General features: G+C 41.0%; 1 protein-coding gene across 6 annotated transcripts in view; it reads right to left on the bottom strand.

Annotated features, from left to right (window-relative positions):
* Positions 1-273: 273 nt before the first annotated feature.
* ABCC5 (ATP binding cassette subfamily C member 5) overlaps positions 274-12,479 on the bottom strand; it is a 68,254-nt gene continuing 56,048 nt past the window's right edge. For 5 of the 6 annotated variants that reach the window (XM_017726986.1, XM_017726988.1, XM_017726987.1 and 2 more), the window contains 10 exons: positions 10,379-10,519; positions 9,580-9,731; positions 9,041-9,157; positions 7,636-7,871; positions 5,240-5,353; positions 4,113-4,225; positions 3,310-3,418; positions 1,687-1,914; positions 1,272-1,414; positions 274-585 (listed from right to left, as the gene is read on the bottom strand). In XM_017726986.1, the coding sequence (XP_017582475.1) occupies positions 313-585; positions 1,272-1,414; positions 1,687-1,914; positions 3,310-3,418; positions 4,113-4,225; positions 5,240-5,353; positions 7,636-7,871; positions 9,041-9,157; positions 9,580-9,731; positions 10,379-10,519 (1,626 nt within the window). In that variant the 3' untranslated portion in view covers positions 274-312. Of the gene's footprint in view, positions 586-1,159; positions 1,415-1,686; positions 1,915-3,309; positions 3,419-4,112; positions 4,226-5,239; positions 5,354-7,635; positions 7,872-9,040; positions 9,158-9,579; positions 9,732-10,378; positions 10,520-12,479 lie in introns of all 6 variants that reach the window. The other variant, XR_001859586.1, reaches the window with a different exon arrangement.

The raw sequence follows: 12,479 nt of genomic DNA, 5'->3' as shown, positions 1-12,479 counted from the left end.
AAACAACAAATCTGGAGAAACCATCCAGCAGAGCCTCAGGAAAGGGAACTTTCCATGGAGAAGCAACAGCCCAAGAGTCCCTGCCCAGTAAAAACTGCATCAAAATATTCATCACACAGCTGGCGGAGATCTCTGAAACCTGGCAGTATCACACGCCGGATACTCGAAGGCACATTTGCTTTGTGTTTTGGAAGAGGAATCCAGTTACAACACACTGCAGCTGCAAGGCTGAGGGAAAGGAGGCAACACTTGGTATCCTTCCTCTGTTCCTGTCCCCATTTTCAAGCTTCGTGGCTGGCGTGAACTGGTGATCTAAGCAGACACGTTGACATCCCTGAGTGAAATGGCACCATTTGTGGCCTCTGAGACTTTGTCCTCAAGCACCATTGCTGGTGTATCTGTAGTGACTGCTGTAGTGTCTATGGCAGGAAGTGGATTCAAGCCCTGGGATAAGATCTGTTGGATCGTTTTCCGCAAATTGGGGTGCAGCTGGTTTTGGGTCTGGTAAAAAATTTCTAAGGCAAAAGACTTGAGGGTGCCAGTGCAAAGGTCCTCGTAAAGTGGAATTGTGTACATCCGAGACATCTGCAAAAAAGGAAAACAGCATAAAAACACTTCAATAAAAGTCAAGGAGTTCAGCTCTTCTACAGTCTTCAGCTATACTCCAACAGCCCAGCCCTGAATAACTTCAGACTGGAGACAAGCAACACATTTCTTCAAAAGACAGATGAGACTACTCTAAGTCTGATGCAAGGATTTTATGAATGGCAATAAAAAAGCATCTGCTTTCTGAGACTGAGCTACTTCCACAAATAACAGAGCTATTTTTTTAAAGGCCAAATAGAAGAAGCCACATTGAACACATGCATTAACCTTTTGCTCCTGCACAATAACTACTACTGAAAAGAACTCGATGAGCTCTAGCCTTGCTTGAAGTGTAATTATTCAAATAATCACATTATTTAGTAGTGCAAAAACTTGTGGTCTGGAAAAGCCAAGGCTGCTACAAACCAATAAAAAAATGCATGGGGCAGAGCTGGGACAAGGGTATTGAGTCAGGCTAGAAAAGCAGAGATTATCTGTAGGCATTTGAAATTACATCTGCCCATTCCTCCCCACCGCTAGCAGGTGAGCCATGCTCAGCCCCTTCGCAACACACCTGGGCTACACTTGGCCAGGAAGCAGAAGTTCCAAGGTCTTTCACGTCGCATGTCTCATGCACATGTCTCATGCACTGAGAGGTGCAGTGATTTTAATCCAGCAGTTAGTACCTGGTTTTCCAAGAAGCGACGGACTTTGTAAAGGTCTGGATAATAGTCATTTCGGACTACAATCTGCAACCAGCGGATACGGATTTCTGCATTCATGGAGTCCAGCTGAGAGGAGTAACATTCCGAGAGCTTTTTTATCACCTCTGAAGAGAGCACACACACAGAGAAAGAACTGTGACCTATTTTGTCAATTTTGAGGGTCATCAGAGAATAACAGTTCATAAAATCACAGAATCATAGAATCTGTTGGGCTGAAAAAAGACTTTTGAAGATCACCTATTTCAATCCCTCTGCCATGGGCAGGGACATCTACCTGACTTTACATCAATTATAATGTCAACCAGAGGTAGAGATCCTCAGAATTCAATCAATTATTCCAGGGAGAATTTTCTACTATCCTGGTAAGAGTACTCACCATGTGGCAGTGGTGATCCATCCAGCAATCTGTCCAGGAAAAGCACAGTTTGGAATGTTCTCCATTTAGTGAGGTCAACACTGCTGGCAGCAGCAACAGAGTCCAGAGGCTCTGTGGTCCAGAGTTTGAAGAGTGTCTCCACTGGTCTGGTCAGACTGGATCCCTGAGATAAGTCTGGCTCAGCTAACGGAGGTCCTGTAGCATTGAGCCAACGTTCAAACTCCAGTCCTGGAATGAGGAGTACCAAAAATGTGGAGCAGGGATCTCTGCAGGTGGCTTGGCTGCCTCAAAGTTCGGGACTGCTTCTGGCATAGTTAAGAGAGGTTCTAACAACAGCAACCAATAATTACAGTGACACAACAGTCTTAGCAGCCTCATTGGGATAGCCTATGGAACAGGTGGAAGAGTGCCAGCAACACCTCTCCAAACCTCACCATGACTTTTCTAGAGCTCAACAGTACAGTAGGTACAAGAAACACACGTGCTCTTAAGGCAGCCAGGCTGACAAGTACCTGTGTTCAAACTATGCTCTAATATTTGTGTGCCTACATTTCTCTCTCAGAATTCTGAGGAAGACTGAAGAATATGGAGAAAACACACTTTATTAAAAAAAAGGGGGAGGTGAGAGGGCTGACTAAACTCCTCCTACCCACCAGTAAACCCAAGCAATTTAAATTTATTTATACAACTAATAACAAAAAAAAAAGTTTCTTCAAAAGCAGCAGAGCCTGCTTTCCAATAGAGCTCTTCCTCTTGACCTTTTACCACCTCAATACTTTCCTAACTCTCGGCAATACTTCCTGTTCCATGCCATCTACACTAGAACTCCTATCTTCTGCACCCCCTGAATATTAGCCAGGCAAAAATTAGCAAATGCTGTGGTTAACTCATTAGCCAGCCAGTGGGCCAAGTAAAACACAGAGCTGCTGAGCTCATGCTGCAGCTTTTCCCACAGTAAACTCACTCATCTACACCTCTCCACAGGCAGTTCCCTCTCCACAAAGCTTGTAGGCATCCAGTATCCCTAAGAACTATACTCTGCTGGTCTGGTTTAAACTGACCAATGGGCTCAATAGCTACTTGCAGGGATGGACACATGGCAGGATGAGTCTCATTTCTTTAAGCAAGTGAGATAATAAGCAGCTGGTACTCCACAGACCTTCCACAAATCCACCAACAGCTATAAATAGGGGATATAAAGGAGAGTGAAGCATTCTGGAAGAGATTTTATGTGTATGAGTAGGATCTTGGGAAAGTTACAGTTCTCAAAGCATGTTTTCTGTTATTAAAATAGATGAAATTTCGAAGTGTGTTCACCTTTTCCTTGCATTTAAGCATGTGTAAATCTCACATGCACTGATCATTCTGTCTGCAGTGAAAGGTGAGTTAATGAGAAAGTTAACCAAGGAACACTCAGCTAATTAATGCCAAAACTGTCAGCAATTTAAGATGGTCTCATTCCCCAACATAGAGGCAGTAACCACATATTCTGTCAAGAACACCTGGTTGTTGCCAAACGGTTTTGTTTGCCTTAGCGTTTCCCTATGAATCCTCCAAGCCAAGCACAACATTTATCATCCAGGTTTTCTACAGTGTTTACAGTTAACTAAGTAAATCTCCTACCTGCTTTGCTCTCAACACATTGCTCTTTCAGCTCTGGAAAAAAATTCAGGAAGGAATCCAGAAGATCTTGAGCCACAACACTGGTAAATTTATACTTCTCAATGTAGGCCTAAAATAGTAAAAAGTTCAAATTATGATTAGGAGCAAGACAGCTTCCTTTTGACGTAGAACCACTGCATGCCACAACAACACAAATAATACAAACATAAGAGTAAGTATTTGAAGGTTTAAAAAAAATGAAGAAAAATATCCTCCCTCCTCACCCAGTCAATTAAAGAAGCACCATAACAAGAAAAAAAAAGAGTAGCTGCAAATACATTGACAGTTGAGTATCATTTCTTTTTCCTTTTCCAAAACAAGTCATTAGCTGACAATTTTCAATAGGTTTTGCAAGTGTGGTTCCAGGCACCAACATGCTCCAATATAGTAACCCATACCCTTTGTCACCCTGGTTTAAAAACCCCAAGCTAATACTTCTTAGTAGTGAATCAAGTCACATCTTTCCAGTCAGAGGCAATCTGCTGGAACAGCTTTCTAATTACTTGGAGCACAGAACAAGAGATAACAAAAGTATACTACTATTCTGTATGTAGCACCTCATAAGCTCAGAATCTCAGAAATCTTGTAGACAGATTCATGTAGGTTGACAGACAGGCCCACAACATTTCTCCACCTCTGACACACTTGTATTCAACTTTACCCTTAACAATTAGCCACAGTGACAGAATCTGGGGGGGAAAAAACCAAACAACAACAACAAAAAATCAGCTCTAAATCTCAAGAAAACACATATTTATACTCACTCTTAGGAAGGAGTCAAAGTGTCTGGGGTCACCACAAAGCTGGGACAGGTAGTAAACAAAGCAGTAACCTTTTTCATAGGTGAAGAGGTTCATTAAATTACTGGGATTTACACCTGAAAGAAGAAGACAACATGATAAACTCTAATAAGGAGAGTGATTTCCAGCCCTTAAGTTATACAGGCCCCTCAGAGATCACCAAGGCAACACATAGTGACTTAAAATAAGCCTTGTTGTCAGTACATTTAAGTTACTGCAGTAAATTAAATAGATGCAGTCCAAAGCACAGCCTGAAAAATAATTTTTTTTTTTAATCAATCTTTGTAAGGTAAGTAGTAATTCCCAATGGAATAAGTCACTTCAAACTAGAAGTCACTGAAAACAGATCTGGAACTGGAGAACAAATCTTTTTTTCTTTTTGCAGCGCCAGGTTCTGGGAATCACCACACCACAAATTTTCAAAGACATCAATATAAGGTAATCATTTCTTGCTGCTCCTTTTCTGAGGCTTCCAACACATGCTTTTCCATCCCATTTGGCTCCAATATCATCTAGATTGAAAACTGCTTCACCCACCCAGATGTGACCCCAGAACTAGAGAACTATCAGTGAAAGAGATAGGTAAATCAGGAGTGCAGTCATGCATCTGGCTCAGGGAATAACCAGTCTCTGCACAGCTCAACTTAGAGCAAGTACTTGTTTATCTGCATGCTGAATACATACATACATAGTTCTTAAATGAATACATAAAGAGAGCAACATTTAATAGCAGAGGATTTTACACAATGTTTCCAAATATTTCCATTATAAAATAGTTTATTTTGCATATCCAGAATTTCAAACCCACATAGCTTTCAAGGCAGGTTTTTACATTCTTTCTACTCAGCAAATCTGTTGTGTTCTTACACAGAACAATATCTGTGTAAAGATGAGTTATCCAACTTTGAAAAAAGCTTGAAAGCTAAGCTTCCTTATTTATTTTTAGACTCGTTTACAAACCAGTACTTCTTTCTCTTTTTTTTTTTTTTCATAAAGGATATGTAAAAATTAGTCTTCTTTTGTCTATATTCCACCATGGACATACAGATGTGTGTAATTTTGTGTAGAGCAGCCTCAGCCAAGAGCAATACCTGGCTCCAGTTTAACTTGAAGCTTGCTGACCGGGTTGTCTTCTCCAAGGAGCTTCATCTGCCTGTGGAGAGCATCAAGGCGGAATGCGGTCTCCAAACATGTGAAGGCAGCTCCTACCCCAGAAAGTAATTGTTAGTTATGGGAAAATGATCAGCAAAACCTGACCTGGGCAGGACTAGCACAGGGACAAAGTAAAAGCTGCTGCAGGTGCAAAAGATGGAACAGTGAGACAGAATCACAGTAATGTAATGGCAGAGAAACTTGAGTGCAGAACATCCTTGTAATGAATAATGGCAGTCAGAGCCTAACCCAGTGTATTTCCTCACTCTGATGATGCATCGGGCTGCATTGAAAAACAAAGCAGCATGAAAACTATGCTAAAGTTTACATCCTAGACATCATCTTATCAGTTCTTGCAAGATAAGGAGAGCAGCACTACAACAAATTTATTGTACAGGTAACTTTCAGGGAGCAATCAAGTGCTACAAAAACATGCTGTCACCAGTGCCAAGGATATTACTAAGGAAATGTCACCTCTTGAGTGGAAAGAGAAAAGGATTGGATTTGGTTATTGTATTATAGATCCTGTGTATATTTTTTAAGCTTTATGTATCATCCTACCTGTTTTTGTAGAAGTTTTTCACCTTCCTCTCATTAGGACTCTTTACAGTTGTGACTGGGTAAACTACTCCTTTCTCTTCCCTAACTGCAGCGTAGAGCATTCCATGCTTTCAAACCAAACTAGCTGTATTACACTGCCAAGGCAAGAGATCTTTACTACGCCCTTGCAGACATCAGAAGCTGCGGAAAACGGATTTTCAGATTCAGAAGATACTTAACATCCATCGCTATTAACATTTTAGCCTTCTTTGATAAGTTTTTAACCCAAACAGAGGGTTTGTTACATAGATACAACCTCAGTCTCAATGTAACACCCGAATCCTACATAGCCCAGTGCGTAATAAGAACCAGGATATGTTTGGAAAACAGGAGAGCCTGCATGAGCAGACAAAGAAGTGGATGTGCTTCCCAGGGGAAAGCAAGAACTAGGATAACTAGTGTTAAGGGCAATGACTTCATGCAACAGAGGGGAGAATTAAGCAAGATCCAAGAGGAGTGGTAGTCAGTGGATTCAAATTTCCCTAAACAATATCATTACAAAGATGCCTTTTTACTATCAATAGAAGACACTCCAGAAATTATGTCAGAAATTGTAAGATTTAGATCAGAGGTTTGTCTTAGAAACAAAATAGAATGGAGAAAGAGCTTACTAAAGAATGGCACTGGGAAAGCCTTTTTTTAGTTTCCTAACAAATGCTCCTTGAAACAACCAGTTCTAGAGAACAGACAAAATTCAGCAAGCGTTTTGTTCTATGTTGGATGGACAGACTAAGACGATGAATAGGTTGATATCTTCTGACCTACTCACATTACTGCCATGTATAATGTGACTTAGGACAGTAGTACCCACTGAGAATTACTCAACATAAAACAGCTTTCAAAGACACATAATATGCATTGTAACATCTCCATAGATGCTCAGAGCACTTCTTTGCCTAAACTTAATTATCATCAGCTTGTGTCCAAAAACAATATACATGAATAAAAACAAATGCTTTCTTCTAAACACCTTTGCTGCCAAGATTTCTAGGAACTTTTCCAAGATTGTTTACAATGGATGCTTGAGAAAACACATGGAACTGGCTTTTAAGAACATAACAGGACAAACTGGAAAAGCATACGTTCCCATTATTCACTTCAATAAAAAGCCAATTAAACTTAAAAGCAAGAGGAATAATTTACTACTTATATTCTAAAGACAGCACCATAAAACTGACCTGTGAAATTCACTGACGCAAGCAAAGGCAGGGCTTACAATCCTGCAGGAAGCCTCCAGCACATAAACAGACAGCTACATAAATCTATACGGTTTTTTTTTAGTGCTATTGCCATCATTCTTTTTATCAGTAGGTAGCTACTAACTGATCAGAATTAAAAGAACACTTTTTCACAGGACAGTTATTTCACAATATAACTGTGATAAGACTTCTTATCTTTCTCTGAAGCATCCTCTGCTCACCTTGCTCTGACATATCAACATCTGCCTGGTAACCAAAAGTAGTTCCAAGTCCCCACAGCACTGTGCTAACACACTTCACTCAAAGCCCCTGATACCATATCAGATATTGAGCCCACTAAAGCCAAGACAACGTCAAACTCTAAGTATGCAAGATGTTCAACACAAAGTTTGGGGCTGTGTGTGGGTGTGTGTTCCAGAAATAAAACCTAACTGAAACCAGCTCCCTACAGACTTCTGAGCTTCCAATGCAAATACTCTATGCAGCCAACTCTGAGTTATGGTAAGAAGGAGCACAAGAAGTTTCTGCAGCAGTACCATAGGTCTCGGTGGTGATCCGGCGCTGCGCGTAGGTGGCCAGGCCCTCACTCAGCCACATCTCCTCCCACGTGGCGTTGGTGACCGCGTTCCCAAACCAGCTGTGGGCAACCTCGTGAATGACGTCAATGATTAAAAACTCATCGCTCTCCAGAATGGAAGAGATGATGAAGGTCAGGCATGGGTTTTCCATGGCAACAATAGGGAAGGATGGAGGAAGAAAAACAATGTCATATCTAAAATTAGGGAGAGAAGAAAGAAGAAAGGAGATGAGTAAATTGCGGCTAGCAGACACATAGTAACACTTACTTCTTTCAGAAGACACACAGTAACATTTTTCATTCTTTCGGGAAGGCTCTTCTGAGACCTTCTCCTGACTTCAGGAACAAACTTTCTGGGCAAGTGGTGCCTACTTCTTCTGATCAGAGGATCACAGAATTTGTTTTGTTGGCCAAGGACCTGCTTATGTTTGGACATAAAGACTTGACAGTCTTTTGATGTGCACCAGATCCAGCACATCCCAGAAGCATTGTGCTCCCTTCACACACACAAACTCATCACAAGTTGTGTATCTGGGAGCCAGAAAACTGTTTACATTATGAACAGTAGTGTAACATGGTGTTGAGTCCCCAGAGACTCCCAGGAAAGAAAGAGGCTAGGAAGCTGTCAATGAATTCATTGATTTCCTATACATGCAGTGTCAGCAAAATCACCTTAATCTGTCTGCTTCAGAACACAACAGTAATATTTGTTTTGTTTTCTAAATTTCTTTACCAGTGATGAGCACTGGCACACTGGGCCACATTCTCAGATTATTTCAAGCAATATTTTATAAGTTAACAACAATGAGATCTTCCTGCTTACCTTTAGCAAAGAAATATATGAAGCTTTTATAATCATTTTCTTCCATCCAAAGAATGAAAGTATTCTCTCAAAACCACTCATTTTTAACACACAGTCCAGCTATTCAAGAACTATTAATGTTGGTTTGAGAGACTTGGACTCTCAATGAGTCTGTACTGAGATTTTCAGTATACTCATGCATACCACAATAAATGCAGAAATAAATGAGATTAATAAAACAACCATACATTTTAAATGGTGTCTGGCCCCATGCTGGACTTGCATCACAAAACACTGTAGTATGAAAAACCCTCACTCCTTAGGAAAGACCCACTGTTTAGAAACCTTCAGTTCTGCCCTGCAAACCAGCTAAAACACCTCCATGCCTCCATGGTCCTTCCTGCCACTTGTGGAGAGAAAACTCCAGAGTCTGTTTGCAACTACTACAATCATGCCAGTTAAAATGCTGATTGGCCCTTCTATAGGGAGAAAGCACGACCATTTCTGAATACTGTTTTATTTTGCTCCCATTGCACATTCCCAGGAGACTGATTAAACTCACCTTCCCCATATATAGGGGCCATACAGACTCTCTGCAGCTGTCAACCAGCGTTCAACAATGCCAGAAAGCTTGCTGATGGCTGTTGGCAGCAGGCAAGGCTCTGCCCACACTCTGCTCCTGTCAGAAAACAGAAAACATCAGGTGATACTTCAGCAAACTGAATTATCTCTTAGAAAAAACAGCCTGTCTGCTCACCACACTTCCATGTATGGTAATAGTGCAAGGAGACCTCCCATCAGACCCAGGCCCTCCTAGGCTAATGCTCCATGGAACATGGCAAGAGGTAACCAAAAATCACTCCAACAAGGCAACGAGAAAGCAGCTGTAATGACTTCAGGGGACAGTAGGCAACATTTATGAAAGAGGAACATATCTTTGCCAGTGCAGTGCCATGAATTTCTTTACACCCAACTACACTTCAAACTCAGTGCTCACAGCTCACGGACCCAACTGTTCTCTTATCAACATCTTTGCTACTTTACAGTATGAAGCACTGTACAGGGACATAAAATGCAGAATGAACTCACTGCAAATCTTACCTTGGACCTATGTCTGCGTGTATGAGGTCTCCAGCCACCAGGGCCACTAGGTAGGCAGGAACTGGATATTCCATGTAAAATTGATATACACCTTCCTCTTCTACGTAGGAGCTTTGGGTGGCACTCATCAACACCTGTATGCCTGCTGGAGCCTGGAAGACACCATCATACACTTCAACTCACCAGATAATCACAGCTGAATGACTGAATCACAAATCTCTGGTTCATTTTCATGTAGGCCTGATGATGTACATTAAAAACAATAATTTAGATAACACAAAATGTAAGATTTCTGTGAAGTTTTTACACCACAATCTGCCCAGTCCATGGAAACATACCAACCAAAAATATGAATCCTCCTATATGCCAGCTGCCCCAAAAGCACCCACATATTAAATTATTTCGTCTATACAAAATGCAACATTATTTGATGCTGCTTTCAAAAAACTTCAGGTTTTTTCTTTCAAAATTTAGTACAATACAGTTGAATATTATCATCAATAACCCCTATTGGAAGGGACCAGCCAAATTCTCTCTCATATTTCCATTTCACAATTACTCTTTCAGCATTGAGGACAAGGAAGGCAAGACCCACGTGGGATAGGCAACAGAGTTATGTTTGTGGCACTACCCTGATTCTGGTCCAAGAACCAGAATCACTCCAACAGTTTAAAAATCCAGTATTGCTTACAACACTGAATCACAATATTTTTAGCAGGTGTACATACACGATGTAACTATGCTTTCACAGGTTAACAGCAACTAAGAGCTCCATGAACCATTCACAGCCATCCCTTACCTTGACAGTAGCTGAGTAGGTGCATTTCACTGCAGGGGTGTCAAAGCAGGGGAAGAAGGAGCGGTTACACACCGAGTGTCCCTGTGTGAAGACAAAGGGCTTGGCATTGCCGTACGTCAGCTCTGGATCCAGCCACCAGATCTGTTAAAACACAACAGAGGGAAGAAGAGGTGAGGGAAAGGGACAACAGCACAAAGATGAACTGCCAAAACCAAAATGTGAAATCAAGACGATTGTGGGGGAGAAACACCACCTCAGCTGCTCAGCTGCCTGGATGAATACCTGCCACAGGGCACATTTCCATCTCCAACTGTACATCTTTCTACTCCAGTTTATTTTCCAGAAATGCTCAGAAAAATTTCCTGCTGTCTGAACACTGAGTGGTGACACATAACAGTGACTTACAGCCACTCACTATTTCTGTTGTATCAATTTACTTGATTAATAACAAGTCCCTAACAAACATCCACACAACCTTCTTGTCAAAGGGAGTACTCTGGATACCTCCATGTTTATAACTCAATATGAACAGGAGTAGAAGGGGTCAGGTAAAACAGCTGAAAAAAAAAAAAAAACCACCCCCAAAACAAACCCAAATCCACAAAGTAAAAATCCCTGAAGCTGAACTGTGTACACAACATTATCTCTGACCCTGACACTGCCCTCCTGGCTGAAGCATCAAACATTTTGACACTATGCAAAAAAGTGAGTATATGTAAGAAACATCTGGTCAAGGACATTGGAGGCCCCTTTTTACAGAATGGATAAGGAGATTCTGAGTGGTCACAAAAGGAAAGCCAACAAAACACACTACTGAGCATGTCAATTTTCAGTATCAAATAGCAAAGGAATCACAAGTCAGACACCCAGCAAATAATTAGAACATATTAAGAATAATAAGAAAAAGTCCAATTATTTGCCTTTTGGTTTTTATATTTCAAAAGTTTGTGCTTGCTCATGCTCCCTGCCTCCAACTTTGAAGTGCAGGAGCAATTTTAAATAAGGATTTTCTTGTAATCCTAGAACTCTGGAGCTGAACTTTGATGGAAAAAATCAAATATTGTGAAATTTGCAATAAAATTGGAACCACTGGAAGTCTTGGAAACAGTCAAGCACAAGGAATAAAACTTCTGAGTCTGCCGAATTCTTAGCTCAAAGCAACCAATAAATCTGAGATCAGGGAACAGCAGTTAGTGCAAACACTAGTTCAGTTCTGGTCCTCAAGGGAAAGCAACAAAACACAGAAGAGAAGCCTGGGTACTAAGTCTGCTTACATTTTAACAACATATTACAGCTCTGCCTCCTAGTTAACTTTTGGAAGTTAAAGTTTTCTCTCTCTCCTTCTGTCCTATAAGGTTATTTTTTGATATCTTCTTCCCTTGCCTTTAGACCTTTTTCCTCAGGTGCCAATGTGCTCCTCTCCCAAATCATCCACTGGAGCAGCATCTGCAGGGATCAGTGAAAGGTAAGGACAGGAAACACACAGTCTGCAGCTTTCAGTTATTCCTATGGAGTCTCACACTTCCACTGGCAAATGTTTGGGAGTTTTTTAGGTGGGAGGCACTAGAAAATTAAAAACCTTTATCTAGAAGTAAAATTAATCCCTTGAAATTTGTTTTAAGATTGCCCTCTTCTATTTCAAGCCTGTAGGACCAGAAACAAGCTCAAAGCTGGACTTCTGAGGAGCCCTGTCTGTTCACATCCACGTGCTGCATTTCAGCACACTGCCCACAGCCTTGGGGCACCTATACAGCTACAGATTTCCATGAATTACATTTCTCATAGATATCTGCATTTCACAGCAAGGAATATAATTTCTGCAATGCCACGTTATGGAACTGGAGACAGCTATTCCAGAAGGCATTTGGGGACATATATCTCATTAAACACCAATAACTAGTAACTTCCACCCAGAACACACATTTGCAAAAAAATGAAAATACTATATTTTAATACAGGGTAGTAGTTTTCTAATGATCCAGGGAAGAGGCTCAGAAATTAAATTTCAAAGATCTGCCCCAATGCCTTTTTTGACTCCTCTGATCAGTGGCTTTGTACTTTTATCATAAAGTCTGACTTCCAATCTGTATCGTTGGTCCTG

This window comes from Corvus brachyrhynchos, unplaced genomic scaffold, assembly GCF_000691975.1.
Source record: "Corvus brachyrhynchos isolate BGI_N302 unplaced genomic scaffold, ASM69197v1 scaffold162, whole genome shotgun sequence".
Classification (NCBI taxonomy): Eukaryota; Metazoa; Chordata; class Aves; order Passeriformes; family Corvidae; genus Corvus; species Corvus brachyrhynchos.
Note: the sequence above shows the minus strand (reverse complement) of the source record. Positions and strands in the feature narration are given on the sequence as shown.